This window comes from Cloeon dipterum, chromosome 3 (assembly GCF_949628265.1).
Source record: "Cloeon dipterum chromosome 3, ieCloDipt1.1, whole genome shotgun sequence".
NCBI lineage: Eukaryota > Metazoa > Arthropoda > Insecta > Ephemeroptera > Baetidae > Cloeon > Cloeon dipterum.
The window spans coordinates 22,376,548-22,396,008 of NC_088788.1; the positions used below are offsets into that span (position 1 = coordinate 22,376,548).

General features: G+C 40.9%; 2 protein-coding genes and 1 long non-coding RNA gene across 3 annotated transcripts in view; all 3 read right to left on the minus strand.

Annotated features, from left to right (window-relative positions):
- The window catches only part of ft (cadherin-related tumor suppressor fat), a 105,854-nt gene that overhangs the window by 46,532 nt on the left and 39,861 nt on the right, over window positions 1-19,461 (minus strand). The window lies entirely within an intron of this gene.
- On the minus strand, window positions 956-4,768 carry LOC135940537 (uncharacterized). Its single transcript, XM_065485458.1, has 16 exons — window positions 4,765-4,768; window positions 4,631-4,695; window positions 4,479-4,581; window positions 4,189-4,424; window positions 3,664-3,760; window positions 3,494-3,602; window positions 3,328-3,436; window positions 3,202-3,274; window positions 3,063-3,148; window positions 2,879-2,999; window positions 2,718-2,824; window positions 2,596-2,661; window positions 2,505-2,538; window positions 2,353-2,438; window positions 2,195-2,297; window positions 956-2,138 (listed from the first exon to the last, which is right to left on the minus strand). The coding sequence occupies exons 1-16, from the start codon at window positions 4,766-4,768 to the stop codon at window positions 1,909-1,911; spliced, it is 1,629 nt and encodes a 542-aa protein (XP_065341530.1). The 3' UTR covers window positions 956-1,908.
- Window positions 4,848-6,088, minus strand: LOC135941198 (uncharacterized). Its single transcript, XR_010574968.1, has 3 exons — window positions 5,514-6,088; window positions 4,934-5,014; window positions 4,848-4,879 (listed from the first exon to the last, which is right to left on the minus strand). It is a non-coding gene; the product is annotated as an uncharacterized LOC135941198 (long non-coding RNA).

Consider the following 19,461-nt stretch of genomic DNA (forward strand, 5'->3'; position numbering starts at 1 on the left):
TCAAAAATTTTTATCCTCGCTGCCTCTTTTCATGTAATAAACATAAAATCGCGCGCATCCTTGAGCGAGGATTTGCCTCTCGCGCAGAGAACGAGTTTCTTTATTCTTCCAGAAGCAGCAGCACATCTCTCACGCCGCTAATTAAGCATTGTCAATGCACCAGCCGGCCGACAATTCAATTATACGGTGAATCTCGCTAATGGATTTGTGCAGTGCGCGCAATTAAATAATTTATTGATCGGGGCGCAATCACGTTTTCCTGCAGGATGATTTCAAAGGAGAGGAAAAGAAGTGTCCGCCGTCGGGTCGGTCCATTCGTTCAACGCTTGCCTTGCCGGCAGAAAAACAAGCCAGACAGCGCTCTTTTGTAATCAACTTGACAATGAAATACGTCCGAGGTGTAAAAAAATGAGTTTTATAATTTTCAAAGCAATCGAGCATGGAGCGTGTCTTGAAAGGATCCCATGCGGCCGGCATGAGCGTTTTATTATACTGCATCGCGCACTGCCGCCTAGCAGCGGCCAGCTGAGTGGATCGAACCCGGCTTTTTGCGCCCGCGGAAAATCCACTTTTCGCCAAAATTGCCATGCGAATTTGCCAGAAAAAGCTCTGGCATCGCATTATTCATCTGTCATGCATGCCTCCAAGTGAGATGCGCGTAGGTGAAACTCAGCACACTAAGTAAAATCCGCGATTTCTTGGTGATGACTTGAGTTTATTTTTGTTGTTCCAAAAGCTGAAATAACTTCACTTATACAGTTCTCTTTCATAAAACGGCAAATCTGTGTATGTTTTCATGCTCTCAAATTCAAACGCATAAGGGTACAAAAAGTTCTCCTGATAACATGCACTTTCCAATCATATATCAGCGAAATATTGCAAAGCTTAAACAGTTTACACATCGATAATTATCTTAATTTTCCTTAAAAATCAAGGCTGTTTTCTAATTGGGCTCAAGCTTAAGGTTCGCCAGCTTTCTTTATAGTGCATTTCCTCACAAGGTCTCTAGGTTGATCTAGTCTATGGAAAAAGCGGCGGAGGCTTCACGATTCGCCTCGCCTCAGCCGTGGCAGCTAATGTTCATTAAAAAATAGTGAAAATGAGATGACAAAGTCGGCACAGTGCGGATCAAAAAAATGTAATTTGATGATGGAAATTAGTCCTGCGGGGAATTATTACGAGCGGAATTCGTCCGCGTCAGTCAGCGGGAGCAACACAATGGGGAATTATTTCAAAAGCGAAAAACGCACGCGCAGTTTGAAGCGTAATAATTTTCTCGACAGAAAAGGGTCCGCTGCCGCGACTTCCAAGAGCAATATCATTCCTCGCCGGTCCACACAAACGCGTGTGCCCTCAAACACATATTACAAGAAATCCTGACAGATTATTTACGATTTTCCTCGTCGCTCCGATTCGTAAAACGCCGACTATAAACACCGAGTTTGCTACCGGTGCTCATTTCTCGGATGCTGCCGGGATACCTGGCCCGTCCAACCATTCAACGCACTCTATAATTTAATATCAAAAGTAATTATGCTCTATTATGTGGCTCATAGATTAGGAGCTCGCTGGCTGGTTGGCTTGCACAGTCCGACTCTCGCACACTCACCAGCTTGAAATACATTTTTAATTACAGCTGAATAGGATTTTAACGATTGCAGCCATCCCAGAGTCCGGTCAAACGGACGACGCTCCTTGCAACTCTTTTAAACGCCGCTTTGAATATCTCATCTTCGATGCAATTACTGCGTGGGTTTTTGAGTAAATTTTAGAATTGGTCAAGTTTATTTATTTTTAGAAAAAAACCCATCTATTTGCTTACCGGTCTCAAATAAAACAATGTGATTTATAAATTCCAAATATTGATCCCTTTTAATACCAAAAACAAACATAATCATTTCATTCCATTCAGAAGTCTTCGCAAATTATAGGTTTAAAGGCATTGTTACCAGCAGTCATACTTGCTTTTTTAAAATTGAAGAAAATAACATATTCTGAATCATTCGGATTGTTTGACAAATTATCTTCTCCTAATTTAAAGTCAAATGGCGTATTCGAATGACACCAAATTGGTTTCTGCAGGAATCCCATTCGGGTTGCACCAACAGCAAAAATATCAGATGCAGCAATGCCACTTGCTGAAATAAAATTAATAGACGACGTTTACTAAAGCACAGTTCAAGAATTTCCATACTGATTTTATTGCTGATCATGCAATCATATTTTTGCTTGGTGTCCACGGTAGCTATTCTAAGTCCAAAGTCACAACATATTTCCCTTGCCCAGTTATACGAGACCTAAAAATTGTAAATTGCATTGCAACCCTTATTTTTTTAATTATGTTCAAAATACTTTAAAAACGAGGTACATCGCGAGGAAATTCTTTCCACAAGCGATAGATTTTTGCAACTTCAAGTTTCCATTCTCTATCCATATTGCTGTACCGTTTGCTTAATCAATGTAACTGTTAAAATTTGTAGGGACTTAAGGTCAAATTAAATTACTTGGAGCGTTCAAAAATGCATTTCGCCTGTTTTCCTAAAAGGTAACAATCTATTGTGAAATAAATTTCTAGCATTAATTGAATGCGGTTACATCAACATCGCAATCCACTTTAGGTTTGCACACACTTTGCTGTGGGGGCAGAATAACTGCCGGTTCCTGTAAGTTTTTTTTAAGATTTTAAATCAAATTTTATGCTGATATGGTTTCTTTACTGATATTGATGTCTCCAAACTGTTCAAAAGATCACCAAATGCATCTGGCGAATTTTCCTGGCCACATTTTAGAAGAGCAGTAGCTTTGTCACATGGGTCCATTCCCTCTTTTAAAATTTTGCGCTTGTACTAATTGGCATGAATATTGCATTTAAATTTACTCGTGGCACTAGTACAAAAATCCATAGTAGAGTACATATCCATGAGTTTGTTCACGTCACTTTGAGAAATTTGTTGAAAATTGTACATGAGTTTTTCTTCTGCGAGCTTTCCATTGACGAACTAAACAATCCAAAGTAATATGTATCAGATAAATATGGCCAGTTTTAATCAAAGCAATTTAACCAATCCAGTTCCTTCGCCAAAACATTTTAAGAAGCATTTCTCCCTCAACTCATCAGGCGTCGAGTTCATTAGCATTTTGACGTCATCTGTGAAATTAATTATTTATGACTTTGATTTATTCATATAAAAGGAATCAAACTCCTCGTTAGCCGATAAGTTTTTGCGCACTCTATTTCGATGATGTCCATGAAATTTTTAGACGGCACTCTTCCCTATTGGATTCAAATAATTATAACTTTTCTGTTATTACATTCGATATTATTACTTCGCATATGTATTGAAATTTTGAATTGCATCTCTCATCTGACAAAGTTCCATCACCAGAAACAACCAGGCAACCTCCATCTTTCAAATCTGGCTGCCCACTTGCCCATCTACAGAAGAATAAAAGTTAAGGCAAAACTTATGAAGTTTCATGTGTGGGAAATAACATTGCTTCCTCTCGAAGTAATCGGTTAGAGCCGCAATATCCATATGTGCCCTTGCAACCTGAATCGGTGCCCGAAGTCCAAAATTTGGAGCTAGCGCTGATGCTCGCATCTTGATTGACAATGGGTTCGCATTTAAGGTATGTTACTATTTTCAACATTTTTTGTGTTACTCTGGAAAGCCTCAGCCAAAAATGCATACAAGATGTCCTGATGCAAGCTCAGAAGCTTCAAGCCAATGGCGCAACACGCATCGTATGCGTCAGCATACTAAAAGTTTATTGAAATATGAGAAAACATAAATTTCAGCATTTTAAAAATGCCGTATCACATTTTTGATGTCGTTTTGGAAACTAATCATGTACGACCGTGTTTCCAAAACAATCCAAGTGCCGTGTTTCCCTGGATCTATAGTTTATAAATAGTAGAAAACAATGCTTGGTATTCGATTTTGTGAAAAATACTGGTCAAGAAACTGACAGAGTCATCTATCATATCAGTGTAAAGTTTTGGCTAGAAAAAATTGTGAAATCTATTAACACGATGCGTTGAAAGATATTGTGATTGGTACTTGTTTGACACAACTTTTGGGGCATTCTGGAGATTCACACGATGCCTTTAAGACTGGTGGACCCTAATTAGATCAAGCAATTTTGAAAAATCGAATCCAAAAACTTCTAGATTAATATTGCCAAAACCTGACAAATAAAAGGAGTCAGTACACCGCATGGCTGGTCCCGTAGCTTCACTTTAGGCGGCAACACATTCATTTGCACACAATTTTCTGAGCCTTTCACGTAATTTGGCTCATTGTTGGACCAATAGGCGTCAGAAACTTTGTTGTTGTTACTGCACCACTGATAAGCGGAGTTTACGCTCATTGATGATCGGACTGCATTAACCCAGTATATTGTGTTGTATTTCCAAGAGCCATCTAAAATGCGAATTGATTTAAGCACGTCACCATTTATGCGGTTAGTTCCCTTACCTTTGACTAAGGAAAGGAAACAATCAAACTCTGCACCAGTGTCAAAGGCAATTGGTTTCATGCCTAACCTGCAGCACATTGCGTTGTTTTGCTCCCAATTAACCTTATATATTTTTTGTATTTATTGATCCGAACATAGTTATTTTTCAAACCAAAGATTTGCCAAAGATGTACAACTTCCCGCAAACAGCCATCCAGAATCCATGCAATAAGGGATCTAGTTATGAGTTGTATTGATGTGCAAATTATTATTATATTAAAATATATATTTCAACCTTTGAGTGACCCATCCTGATTAAAAAGTGTATTCTGGGTTTAAAGAAGATGACATAAAAACAAAACACAAATTTTTTATAATTTTTTACGTCTCTTTCACATGTTGAGGGACAGTTTGGGAGAACCTAGTTATGCCTCGTGAGTTATTGAATTGATCAAATGGAGATTTTTGAATTTACTTTGGGCGCTTTGGTACTAGTTGTACGTGGCTTTGTGCCAACTGGTTTCAATGGAGTGGTGGATTTGGTTGTCGTAATGATCTTTGAAATATACCAGCCCGTTGGCTCGCATTGTTAAGGCACTCTCAGGAGTGTTAAAGCAATGTGAGGTATTTGAGCAGTTCGGAGATCTAATACTGGCTACCCAATGTCAGAGATGGCAAAAAGTGGTTAGTTTAGTGACTCGAATTGCTCAAATTGCTCGACGGGCTGGGAGGCGCACCGGCGCCGACTCGCTACTTGCTGGTTTGCACCTTTCCAGCATGCGTGATTTGGCTTCACGGGACAAATGTCTAGCGTTTCAATGCAGTCCTCGGTGCGGAGGCAAGTGGCCCTTCAGTGGGCTGGGTCCCTGTGCGGCCTGGTGCGCCCATGTTATCCGTTCGCGGTGTTATTGGGACCCGGGTTTCAGCATTCGTGCTAGTGCAGTGCGCGCCCTTCCCGGTCCTCGGACGGACAAGGATAAAAAGAGCAAAAAAAAAAAAAAAAATGAGTGAAGTTTTTAGTGCACTATAGAAAAACATAAGTAAAATTAGCACACTTTAATTAATTTTGTTGTCATTTGTGTAGCTCTTGAAGTTGAAACGCCTTTAGTGGTGGAAACCGATGGTGCAGGTGAACTTGTTATCATCTTTAATTAAATTGACTGGTTTTAATGGATAAATTTTCAAATAAAATATTTAGACCTTTGCTGCAGCAGTGGTTGGTTTTGTAATGGTCGTGGTTGAAATTTTAACAGATTTGGTGACCGACAAAGTGGTGGCCGATGACGAATTCTATTTTTTTTTTAAATTACACTTCTGACCAAACTATGACAACTTTTTTCAAATGACGCAAATTGCATAATTAAATTAAATTAAAATTGATCAATTGATATAACATATTTGATACAAATTTGGAAGTATTCCTACTTTTGTTGTCATTGGTGTAGCTTTTGAAGTTAAACTGCTCTTTGTGGTTGAAATCGTTGACACTGGAGATTTCTGCATATAATATAATTGAAGTTTTTTAATTCGGAGATAAAATCATTTTGTACGTTTGCATTGGTAGAAATTAGTTTTTTGGTGGTTGAAGTTGCAATTTGAATCGATTTGGTTATTGTTCTAACTTCCAACAATATAGTATTCTATTACATAAACAGATTCATACAAATTACTTTGGATATGAAAAAAATCATTTTTTATAGTGACACATACTGAAGGAGGAAATTCAAGGCTAATTTGTGGTTCCATAGCATCCGTTGCCATGGAGGAAGTTTTTTCTCCAACTGGTAATGGTAATGTTTCGGTTTGGCCATTTGGTACTACTTGATCTATTAAACTGCTGATTTCGGATGGCTGAAAATATTTATATCAAAGTTTTAATGAAAGTCGAATAGGAACGTTATTTTGCACACATAAGCATTAAGAGTTGTAGGTGGCATGGCTGTTTGTGATTCACCAATTGAATTCCCTCCGTCTTCTGCTATCGACGTTGAAGCCGCTTCATCAATTGAAACAAAATTGGATGCTTCTGTATGATTTTTTATGAATTCTCGGTACACATTTTAGTTATATTATTAAATACCTTCGGTCGCGAAGTTGGATTCTTTAGAAAACGATGTAACTTCAATAGTTACGGAATCAACTGCACCATTAGAAAATCTTGTGCCCTCTTTGACAATTGCATTATCGTTTTGAGTACCCTTGAAATAAGTTATTTCAGTAATTTTTTTGTATTTGTTAGAAAATTATGGAATTTTTGCCTGCCTTACAGTATTTCCTGCCGAGGTCAAATAAACGCTGCTACTTTTGGTACTCCTGGTTGAATTAACTTTTCTTGAGGACTCGGTACAAGACATTTTTCCGCAACAACGGATGATATGTTGGCGCTTTAATTTATGTTTTATTGCTAAAAGATTTTGTTAATAAATACAAAATAAACAGTCAGGAAATTAAGTAACCTTTTTTGCCAGCAGCACTTCTAGATTCAACGTTCAGCTATTGAAAATCCGTTAAATGAGAAGGAATGGTTATAATAGTTAAATCATGATTTACTCACATGGTTACCAAGTAAAATAGCAACAATTGTGAAATTTATGAGCACTTTATGTGTGAGAAACATTTTCAAATTTCCAGTTATACAAAGGCTTGCTGCGCGACAACAAACTGGGCCGCGTTGGTCCATCCGAAACAAAATTTGACACGCATTTCCTGTGTGCAACTTTTAAAACTTTCGTGTTTTCGGGTTGACCAATGTTTCTATTGTTCTGGACCTAATGATTTTTTGTGACTCTGACGTCAATTCTGTGAATTATTAAAACCAGAGATTACAACAGCTAGAGGAACTCAAAGGAATAAACAATTTGGAATTTAACTCTGACACTTCATCGTGGAACTTAAATGCTTTCGCTTTTATGCAAATTTGGCGCATTCCACAATGCAACGGTCTATAAAAGCATAATTGAGATTTTCAAGGCAGCATTGATGACAATGCCCAGCTACGGGATGACGCACAAATTGAGCATTTGCATTCAAATGTTTGAAAAAGACTTGCTCTGTTAGTCGTATATCGACGTGTGTGCTGCACACAACATAAAATGATCGCATTCACCGCGATCCGCAATAGGAAACTTGTCCAGGTCTTTGTGAGAGACCGATGCACTCTCTCGACGCTGCATACATATAGTACTGTATTGGTACTTGAATAATACAATGAAAGTTGCGTTTGTCTGATCTTTTTTCCTTTGGGTAAGCGGCGCAGGGTTTCTCTGGCGCAGCACCGATTTGTGTGCGTTTCAGGGCAAAAGCGAGTGAAAGAGAACACAAGCAAATGGCAAGCAGTTGGCAGCAGCGGCGAAAGCAATATTGTTAACAAAAGCACCGTTTTGTAGCGCGCACAAATTGTGAGTAGAGCTGACTGAGCACCTACACGGCCAGATAATTTAAATGCTAATCAGTCGGCAATTGTACGCACACATACTCAGCACAGACAAATAAAACGTCTTGCCAGGCTGGATTTTTGCTTTGCACAGCGTTGACTAATCAGATGGCAAACTACTTTGGTGAGCAGCATGACGGCTTTGAAATGAAAAACGTTTTGGTTTGAAGCTTGAGAAGATCGTTTCTGTTATAGGTATTTCAATCATCTCGAAATTTTCAAGAGCAACGAGAATCCATTTTTAGTGTGTTATAAAAGGATAAAAGGCAATTAATTTGTCAAAATCAACAGCAAACGCAAAAATTCGTCCAGCCAAGTTCATTTCTCGGCCAGATTTGCATAAAATCGTGAGTCTCATTTCCGAATGCACTGCTCGAATGAAATGAATTCCTCCCCGCGAGCCGCGTGCACGCACTCTGCATGCAATTTGCGCCGCTCGGGGGTAGCGTGCGGCTGTATTAAGTGCTGCACTGTACCTCGAGGTACTCAAGCTCATTGTCAGGTGCACATTCCGGAGCATGCATTATTTATTTTAATTGCAGCGAGCGACAGAAAAAAAGCGAGAAAACTCTCAGGTATTCTCGCGACCCGATGTTCGCTGTGTGTATATATTTTTTATTATATATACACATGATTTTCGGCGTGGAGCGTTGCGAAACCCCATTTGGTCCTCTCCCCTCGTTTCGCAGAAAGAATTGGCCTCCCGCTGGGACCAACAAGGCTCTTTATTTTTCAGCCGTGGCCTTGGCAATGCTGCGGTACCACTGACTTACGAGGTGTTTGCCAATTCGTATCATTCGAGCGCGCTAAGCAGCAGACGAGCCAGAAAGGGAAAATGAGTGTGAGCTGGAAGCTGCTGAATTGCAGCTCGGCCAGATTTGTCACAGGCGGGGCGGCAGGAAATTCTTTGTGAACCCAATTCAAGGGTACACGACGCCACACTTTTATCGTGGTTTGAATTGTATTTGCTTATAATTAATCTCGTGCTTCTTTGATAAATGCGACTGACCTTCGTTTACAAGGGCTTTTTCCTGAAATCGAGGAATGAGTGGCGCAGTTTAATTGGAATTCTACTCCTCATTTTTATCATCCAGTCGAAGATTTGTTGCTATTTATATTAATTCATATAACTGACGTACACTAGCTGCAAGCATGAACGTGTTGCACTTGTTTTGCGCGTATTAATTAATTTGAGCATCATGCGGTTACAACAATAAAGATGGCATACATATTTTTGCAAGCCCGGCATTGCTCTCCGCGTGTAAACCATAAAGCGAAATTTCCATCTCTCGCTTATTACCAGACAAGTCTCATCCAGCAAGCAATTTTATCACCCGAGTGTCGAGTTCAGAAGTCTCATTATAAGGTTGCATGCTGTTACAATAAATATTGCAACATTATAGCCGTAATAATAACACACGCTGATGAGAGCGTTATTAAAGGGGGAAAGAGAGTTGATGCGCTTTTTGCTGCGATTTGTGGGAAAGCGGCTGAAATTTAACAAGCTCGATGATGTGTGCTGCGTCGTTTTTATTATTTATAAATAATAATAAATTCTTCCCGCATTGGCCTAACGTTGCACAGAGTGACTCGCTTGCGAGCAGAGATGGAAGAAACAGGACGGGGCGGAGGAGCGGCTCCGTTTTAATTAATTTCATTACTGCATGCTCTGTGATTCTGGACGCGGCGTTGCGTGGTAAATTCTTTTGTAAACACATTGACTTGTCGGTTCCTTTCCTCGGCTCACCATTATTCCGCCTTCTTACCATGATTTATCGTCCACTCGCTGCAAAAAATTTAAGCGACAAGTAGAAAGGCTTGCGCATTCTAGTCACTCTCGCAGACTAAATTAATATAATTACAGCTCGCATGCCTATACATTTATCTATTATTGTTGTAATAATCAAATAAGCAAATTTTAATTGCATACAACAAAACTGAATATTGATGCTAATTGCTACATACGTTAGAAATTTAATATCACGGTATATATGAATACAAAATAAAATGTGATAAAAAACACACAGTTTAAGTTATCGTTACTTTCAAGCAACTATGTATATCTGCCTTGTTAATTAACATTGTTGATTGTTGCTCATGATTTAAAATACGAAATTGGTTATAGAATGTAACTATAGTTTGTATACTTTCGTTTTAAACCCATTAAAGAGAAAAATTGTTAAGAAGGACATTTTTAAACATTAGACTATATTTCGTGTTGAAGTGGACTGTATTATGCCGGACAGAGAAAGTGCAGCATAAAATATGGTCACATTTCGTAGTCACAAATTTACTTGCAAAAACCTCTTCCCGCAAATACTTTTATTATTACTGGCTTGTTCTTTTATAGGTATCAATTTGAGACTTATTACTTAAATCTTACAAAGAGAATACAAATTTTAAAAAAATCATTTTAAATAAATTATAATGGATCAACGAACACTTAAGAATCAGTAAGTGACACGTGTTTGACTACGCTACTCCACCCTGGCGACAGATCAACGACGAGAAATTCTGTCCCGCAATTAGATTTGGTGTGGCGATATAAAATCCGCATTGTTGCGAAAGGCGAATTTCGATAGAAGGGACCTGCCTCGCGGGGCGATTAATTACGCTCGGCCGAGAGCAGAAACATAAATTCCGAGGCGTTTTTCATTTTCCTTTTCGCGGCGGCGGCAATTCAGGAGCGAGCAGCTCGCTGCTTTCGGATAATAACACGCTGCTGCTATCCAAACAATTTAATCGTCATTTCCTCCGCTGGAAATTGATAGGCGTGAATTACGCTGGCGCCAATTACGCGCACATCGTGCTTCGGGAGGAAATCTTCCTGGGCCGGCTCGCGTGGGCGGCCATGCACCTTCCTTTAAATGTTATTACGATTTTTCACCGGTCGTAAAAGACATTGTGCTCGTCCATAATGATCGCGGGTAATAACAATATTATACAACCACAGGCTCGGGGAAACGAGATTTCAACGTTTTCTCTCTCTTTCTAAGCCGCGTGTTCTGCTGTGTATTTCTTATGATATTCTTGGGGCCGGCGTTTGTAATATTTATATGGGTGTGGAATGGAAGGAAAATATTATTCATGAAGGCCTCAAGGAGAGAACATTCTTTCTTCCAGCCATTGTGTATATGCAGGGTGCTCCAAGAGCAGGAGAGTGAAAAAGTTTTTATTGACCTGACCGGCATAAAAAATCAGGTAACACAGGAGGCTCCTCGGGCTCCGCGTAAAAGTCTTGCTTCACCTGCCTCTCATTGTTGAGCACCGAAATTAAACCTTTTCTGACTCACCACGACTGTATCAAACGGCTAGCCAACCACTGTTCTGAGAAGGACGCGATAATGAACTTGCAGTAGACTGAACTGAACTCACCTGAAACATAATTAGAACAAGAACGTTAGAAAAGAAATGTTTGCAGCTGACAAATGAACATCAAAATATTTAAATAAATTTTATTTTCTTCTACAGAAAACTTAAAACTCATAGTCAAGCTTTCTTCTTCTTCTTCTTAAATTCTGCATCATTGTGTAACTAATCAGAAATTAGCAAAACTTCATTCGAGTAATTCAAGATTTTTTCGCGTAGAACTTTCGTTGGATGGACGAACTGACGTTTTTCCCATATCAACATGAAATAAGATGATTTGAGTCACTATTAGCAAAAAAGTGAGAAAAGTTCTCGGGATTGGCGTGCTGATTCCAGACAGCTTGATTGTGCCTTTTTTACAAATTCCTGATTCGTCTGCTGCGCCGTGTTGTGCACGTTTCGACGCACGACTAATTTCGCTCGGAATCAACACGCAGATGTGATCAGCCGCTTGATTACAGGCAATTTTATTGTTTATCTCGCGCCTCACCTATATGGCGCTGAGCGCATATAAAAATTGAGCAATTACCATCCATCTAGGTGTCACAAATAAATAACGTGGAACAAAATAATACAAATCCATTGTGTGGCGCGCGGAAAACCTTGAAACGTTGTGGGAGAGACTTTTAACTTTTCTTCTGCATTTTGATCATCTCTCAAATGTGTTTCAGCAGACGGTCAGACACACACTCGCATCAAAAAGAGACGCGCGGGATTCCTGCCTTTAATGCACATGTATATATGCGGACGGAGAGAGAGGTAATCTCCATATAGTCACGAATTATCCTCGCCATCATCATCTATCTCCTTCTTATTTCAAAAGTCAGTACTCGCACGGCTGCCTTTTCGGTTGATATTCGCGGAATATGGCTGACGGACGTGAGCCGAAATTGCGATCGCGAAACAAGAATTAAGTCGGTGGAACTTTATTAAGGTGCTGTATATTTTATTTACATTTAGCAAGTCGAGCAGATTGCGTTGTTTTCCTTTTCATGTAGAAATATAAAATATAAAAATTTTATAAATCAAATGAAAATTTTTCATCAGTGTTAAATGCCAATAGTTTGGAATCCAGAAATGAAATTATGAAAATGCTTGAAAGCTGAAATACGGAATGTACATTATTTCGCTTAAAAAACCAGGCACTTAAACTGCAGGGTTTCTAGCCCATTGAAAATGGACCGTTTTTACCGGCAAAAAGCAAAGCGAATCCCATTAAATGACCAGTCTGTGAAATCGTCCGGCTAGTGCATCTCTGATCTATCAATAGTGGTGGTTCTGGGCGTCAGAAAGTTGGTGCGGTGAAAAAGCAGCGCGTTTTATTCCAACTGTCGGAGCCGCAGTGCTGGAATTGGTTGCCGCATCCTTTGTTATTATGGCGGAGTGCTTGCTGGCTGGCTGATGGACACAATGAGATTTCACGGCCAGACACCTGAAGCGGAGAGGCACTCTCTGAAAAGAAGCACGCAGGATGGGACGCTGTGTAGTGTAATTCTTTCCTCCGCGCGCTCTTTTGTTGTGATCGCGAGAATGCATAAAAAGGAGAAGAGGAACTGTTCTCTCTGCAGTACACACATAATACCCTCTACTAGCATTTTGGCTTCTTTGATACTCCAATCTGATGGTCATTCTTTTTCCACGCCTCGGCAAGAGCTCCTCTCACACTCATGGACCCGTGCTGATGTCGAGTGAGCTGAGCGCAAGAAACCGCTGACTGAGTGACAAGGGATGCTCCTGACTGAGCAAACACCACGCGGATGAGATTTTACATTTGCTCCAAAATTCTTCGAGCTTCATGTGTGGCATGGTGCCTGAGTAGGCACTTTTTCATAATTTATTTGTGGCTGCCAACGATGCTGTTCCCACGTCCGTGTCCTCTGCTTTGGTTAGCAATTTTGTTCTCTGAGCTTGATGCTGAGCTTGCATTTATGATTTCAAAGATAAGGGAGTAATAAATCCGTAACTAAATTATTTTAGATACTTCCCAAATTGTCGTTTTATTTCTTGACAAGTAATTTTATCGCGCATTATTGGAGGATGTACCGACTTGAAATACACATAAGTACGGGTATTTTTATAATTGTAAGGCTACTCCTGATTTTTACGTGTAAAATGTGATGAGGTATTATTAAGTTATTAAATTGTGCGTTGAGCCTGGCTGGAAACGATCAATGTTTGCCGCTTCTCAAGAAAAACGATCGGCCTGCTAATTGGTGAAATACTCAATCTTTTGCGCCTTTTACATGCTCTTGAAGCCGTCTAGTAACGCAGCACTTTGCGCCGAAATTCCGTCCATCTGTACACTTTATCGCTGTACCGCAAAGTCCACTAAGTCGAGCGTGGGAGCTGCGCAGAAAAATCGTTTTGTTCAATTACCTTCAAAGAGGTGATTCGCCTGCCCACACCGAAGTGTCACTCGCTTCCCGTGCATAAAGCCACCAGCCACGATCGATGATTTATCGCGGCGGCGAATCGTGGACACTCGCGCAGCTCTTTTCGCCGGCTGTTTGATTTAGTACGGCTAATTTGATGGCGAAACACAGATCGCTGCGAGCGAGTAGTGAAAAACGGACGATTGTAAAAATACACATCCTAGCCAAAACGCAATTATGTCGTGTGCCAGAGGTTACGCGATGCACTTAGCGCAAGACGTTATTAAATGCACGGCCTGTGCAAGCAGTGAATTATGACGGAACGGTGTTTGGAAAGAAAATGTATTCGAAAATGCACTTCTTGCCGATAATCGGCTTTGTGTTTCGCTGGCTTTTAATAAGTTTCCAGTCTGCCGTTCACTGGCTGGCTGCGGCTGGTCGCCTTGTTTGCTCATTATCCGTCCGTCGTCGTGAGAGCGCGCGGCCGCATGATTTATTATTTTTTAATTCGGTGCTGAAGGAAGTCGTGCTGAAGGGGGTTTTGCTTAGAAAATGTGTATTGGTCCACATGCAGCAGGTGGGCTCAACGCTTTGCGAATCGTGAGGAGATAACTGTGTAATATTATTGATCGGTATAAAGTGTACTACATGATTTTTCAACCAATTCACCTGTTCTTAGCTTACCTTTAGACTAATATTTCATTGACAATAAAGTAGAAAATTTGCAACTATGAGGAGTAACAGAGATAGTGTCAACGAGTTTTTCAGCGAGTTAAAATTATTAGCAATGAACGCATTGAACATTATAATGGTTTCTATGCAATCAATCAATTACCCGAAATTGTGGTGATGAAGTATGCGCTTAACGAATGCAATACAAATTGTTAAATAAAAGAAGAACATGCTTCTTTTGGTAAATAAAATTACTACTTTCTTGACATTTTACAACAAAGCAAATTGAAACATTCGTCGGTCACCTTGTAAAAAATTATTAAATGAAACTTTAAAAGTTGGCAACGGTTGATGGCTTTTAGGCTCGTTTTATTAAGGTACTGCAACGTCACTTTTGTTCCTTTTGACCTTTTCTAATCACCTATGCAGTATTATTTTGCTCTCCTCAATGCGCTCTCTCAGATTATGTTTCCTGATTTCACAAGATAATTTATGCCCTGAACAAAAAGGGAAAATAAAATAAAAAAGCAACCATTACTTTTACAATTTCTGCCCGCTCTCTTAACATAGTCGTAAACCCAAAATAGAGAGAACCACGCTGCTCGCATTTGACATCGTACAGCTTGCGTTTTATTTCTTCCAACAAAGCCGCTTTTTATGATTATCCTAAAAATGTTGTCACAACAAGCAAAACCTCTCTGGCCGACACTTCAAGTGCACAAACAAAGCTAGGAAAAATGGCGGTGGGGGGCATCGTAGGCAAAGGAAAAACGACGGGCCAGAGATTTATGTGGATGCATTTATTATAATATTCCTTGTGTTTTTGGTCGTTATTAATTACCAAGCAGTGTGTGTGTGTGTGTGTGTGTGTGTGTGTGTGTGTGTGTGTGTGTGTGTGTGTGTGTGTGTGTGTGTGTGTGTGTGTGTGTGTGTGTGTGTGTGTGTGTGTGTGTGTGTGTGTGTGTGTGTGTGTGTGTGTGTGTGTGTGTGTGTGTGTGTGTGTGTGTGTGTGTGTGTGTGTGTGTGTGTGTGTGTGTGTGTGTGTGTGTGTGTGTGTGTGTGTGTGTGTGTGTGTGTGTGTGTGTGTGTGTGTGTGTGTGTGTGTGTGTGTGTGTGTGTGTGTGTGTGTGTGTGTGTGTGTGTGTGTGTGTGTGTGTGTGTGTGTGTGTGTGTGTGTGTGTGTGTGTGTGTGTGTGTGTGTGTGTGTGTGTGTGTGTGTGTGTGTGTGTGTGTGTGTGTGTGTGTGTGTGTGTGTGTGTGTGTGTGTGTGTGTGTGTGTGTGTGTGTGTGTGTGTGTGTGTGTGTGTGTGTGTGTGTGTGTGTGTGTGTGTGTGTGTGTGTGTGTGTGTGTGTGTGTGTGTGTGTGTGTGTGTGTGTGTGTGTGTGTGTGTGTGTGTGTGTGTGTGTGTGTGTGTGTGTGTGTGTGTGTGTGTGTGTGTGTGTGTGTGTGTGTGTGTGTGTGTGTGTGTGTGTGTGTGTGTGTGTGTGTGTGTGTGTGTGTGTGTGTGTGTGTGTGTGTGTGTGTGTGTGTGTGTGTGTGTGTGTGTGTGTGTGTGTGTGTGTGTGTGTGTGTGTGTGTGTGTGTGTGTGTGTGTGTGTGTGTGTGTGTGTGTGTGTGTGTGTGTGTGTGTGTGTGTGTGTGTGTGTGTGTGTGTGTGTGTGTGTGTGTGTGTGTGTGTGTGTGTGTGTGTGTGTGTGTGGGTGTGTGTGTGTGTGTGTGTGTGTGTGTGTGTGTGTGTGTGTGTGTGTGTGTGTGTGTGTGTGTGTGTGTGTGTGTGTGTGTGTGTGTGTGTGTGTGTGTGTGTGTGTGTGTGTGTGTGTGTGTGTGTGTGTGTGTGTGTGTGTGTGTGTGTGTGTGTGTGTGTGTGTGTGTGTGTGTGTGTGTGTGTGTGTGTGTGTGTGTGTGTGTGTGTGTGTGTGTGTGTGTGTGTGTGTGTGTGTGTGTGTGTGTGTGTGTGTGTGTGTGTGTGTGTGTGTGTGTGTGTGTGTGTGTGTGTGTGTGTGTGTGTGTGTGTGTGTGTGTGTGTGTGTGTGTGTGTGTGTGTGTGTGTGTGTGTGTGTGTGTGTGTGTGTGTGTGTGTGTGTGTGTGTGTGTGTGTGTGTGTGTGTGTGTGTGTGTGTGTGTGTGTGTGTGTGTGTGTGTGTGTGTGTGTGTGTGTGTGTGTGTGTGTGTGTGTGTGTGTGTGTGTGTGTGTGTGTGTGTGTGTGTGTGTGTGTGTGTGTGTGTGTGTGTGTGTGTGTGTGTGTGTGTGTGTGTGTGTGTGTGTGTGTGTGTGTGTGTGTGTGTGTGTGTGTGTGTGTGTGTGTGTGTGTGTGTGTGTGTGTGTGTGTGTGTGTGTGTGTGTGTGTGTGTGTGTGTGTGTGTGTGTGTGTGTGTGTGTGTGTGTGTGTGTGTGTGTGTGTGTGTGTGTGTGTGTGTGTGTGTGTGTGTGTGTGTGTGTGTGTGTGTGTGTGTGTGTGTGTGTGTGTGTGTGTGTGTGTGTGTGTGTGTGTGTGTGTGTGTGTGTGTGTGTGTGTGTGTGTGTGTGTGTGTGTGTGTGTGTGTGTGTGTGTGTGTGTGTGTGTGTGTGTGTGTGTGTGTGTGTGTGTGTGTGTGTGTGTGTGTGTGTGTGTGTGTGTGTGTGTGTGTGTGTGTGTGTGTGTGTGTGTGTGTGTGTGTGTGTGTGTGTGTGAGAGAGAGAGAGAGAGAGAGAGAGAGAGAGAGAGAGAGAGAGAGAGAGAGAGAGAGAGAGAGAGAGAGAGAGAGAGAGAGAGAGAGAGAGAGAGAGAGAGAGAGAGAGAGAGCCAGCACTGAGAAATAGTATGGGCTGGATGCGTTCATTTTTTATTTAATCTTGCTATGTTTATGATGCGTGATTCTCCTTGGATGGGAACCTGAAGTAAGCCGACGGGAGGTCTTCTCTGACTGAGAGAACGAGTTGAGTTGCTGTTGGTTCGTTCGCTCGCTGACTCTGACTCGGTCGGCCGGCCGGCTGGTCGAAGAACTCGAAACCCCCTTTGATACACGGGCTGATAAGAAAAAAGTCAGCCATGGTAGACATTTCAATGTTGATATGACAGATCTACCTTGAAAGGGAGAAATTTGGGCCCTTCAAACTATAGTCATCAGACCAAAATTAAAACGGAGTTTATGCGCTTTGTCCGGGTATATTTGATGAAATTGTAACGAGTAGTTGGATAACTATATTGATGCGGAAATTTTTCTGTCAACTGTATTATTTCGCCATCTGAATGTGTAAATGAGAAATATTTGTAAGTGTCAGTGTGAATCGAGAATTTTTTAAGCCAGTAGGGGTGTTCATCGGCGGGTGTCTGTTGACATTTTTACTTCTAACTTTGAATTTGGAGCAGTTTGGATGCAACCTTAACAGCATTCCCAGTTTCCTGACTGGACTGTGCAATACAAAGCCAGCAGCTGAAACGCTTTCCGCTGCTTCATTCAAATCCAGGAAATAAATCTTCCACGGAAATGCCTTGATCTGCGCTGACAACTGGAAAAGCAACTTTATATACACGACCAATGTATTTTTTTTCATAGTACCTTGTTTTCATTGTCTACATCAGCGAAAATCAAAAAGTTGGTATCGATTTACTTATCATATTTTCTAAAGCTCTAGCTCCTTTGTCGTCGGAGCTTTTTGAAGTGAACGTGAATAATTTTGAGCCACACGGTGCGAGGCATGCCCTTTGTTTGCTCGTCTAATGATATTTCCAAGTGATGGCTCATAAATATCTGCCATTGGCTTCAATCAAATCCATCTATCTCTATGCTCCTGTCAGCCGCTCTGACCACTTGTTATTTATAATTCTTATCTATTCACAATCAATTATTCATCTTTTTGCAACTCAGTCAGTCCACAGGCGAGCAGCTTTTTTGCATACTCGAGGGCAGAGCGGAGTGAGTGACAAAGAAAAAGAATTGGCAACGTGGCCTATGATAATTCATCACGCCGAGATTTCATCTGTCGCGGCTCGGACCATTTCTTATTGGAAGGCGTTACATTTAATAGCATCTCCGTCTCCGTTCGTCAGATCCGCAAGAGAAACAGAGTGACATCCGAGAAATTCTTTTTTTATATAATAAGGGTAGCCTATATATACCAACGGTGTCTTATATCATCAACTTTAATGATAAATTATCCGCCATCATCCGAGAAGAGAAATCAAAACCGGCGGAGTTTCTTTTCCAAAAAATGCATCGATTGTGAGATTCCGTTCGATGCATGACTTGCGGCGACCATCTTCCATCTCTCACACTGAAAAGTCAGTATAATGCATATAACCCGATACCAAAGCAGCTTTCCGCTGTGCACTTGCTTACATATTATACTCGCTGACTAATAATCTGCAGAAGCCATCGATCAATAAATAATACTACTGACCGGTGATTGATTTCAACTTTTGCCTTTTTTAATTGATCCCGAGCAACGCAGCAGCAGTAGGGAATGTGAAATAAATAACGCAGGCGTGCAATTAAAATTACTTTATGAGATGTACCTACATAAAGACACTCTCGCGCGCGTTGCACTTCTTTTGCCCCTTGAATGGCAGCCAGAAAATTTATTTCTCAATCGCGCAAGCTGCGCCTCTGCAGCAGAGACTGCACCTGCCTACCAGGAGGTTTATTCCTTTTGAAATGCGACAGTAGTTGGGCATGTGGTGCTGACCAATGGAGCAAATGCGCCGCCGATGCCATTCTTGTTGACAATTATGCCAATGCGGACGCCAATCAAGACGAGTGGTTAATTGCATAATTAACACGTGGGAGAGTGCATTAAATAAGTGTGTTCAATAAACACGGGTGCTGTTGGAATATTGCATATTGATGAACCACTGCTTGCCGCTATTATGCAGCAGTTCAAGTCCCCAGCCGTTTGATAACACTTTTCATGAATTAACTAACGAATGCTGTTTAAAATAAAATTAACCAAATGCAATTGCCTCATTTTAATGTTTAGGTACAAAATTTCAGCTTTTTTAATAGACAGTAGTTTTAGCTGTCGATATTTTTCACCAACAAAAACTAATGCGACAGGGTCATATAAAGCTTAAAATGGACGGAAAAATGTCTTTGTGGTGATATTTTTCATCTTGGTTTCCGATTATATCTATAGGAACCCACAATCATCTATAAGGTTTAGGGGACGCACGTGCATT

What these genes read in the sequence shown, in the direction of transcription:
- LOC135940537 (XM_065485458.1), bottom strand. An exon ending in TGCATTTTTGAACGCTCCAA is followed by an intron (nt 2,439 to 2,504) that starts GTAATTTAATTT and finishes CAAACGGTACAG; the next exon opens with CAATATGGATAGAGAATGGA. An exon ending in CGATGTACCTCGTTTTTAAA is followed by an intron (nt 2,298 to 2,352) that starts GTATTTTGAACA and finishes TACAATTTTTAG; the next exon opens with GTCTCGTATAACTGGGCAAG.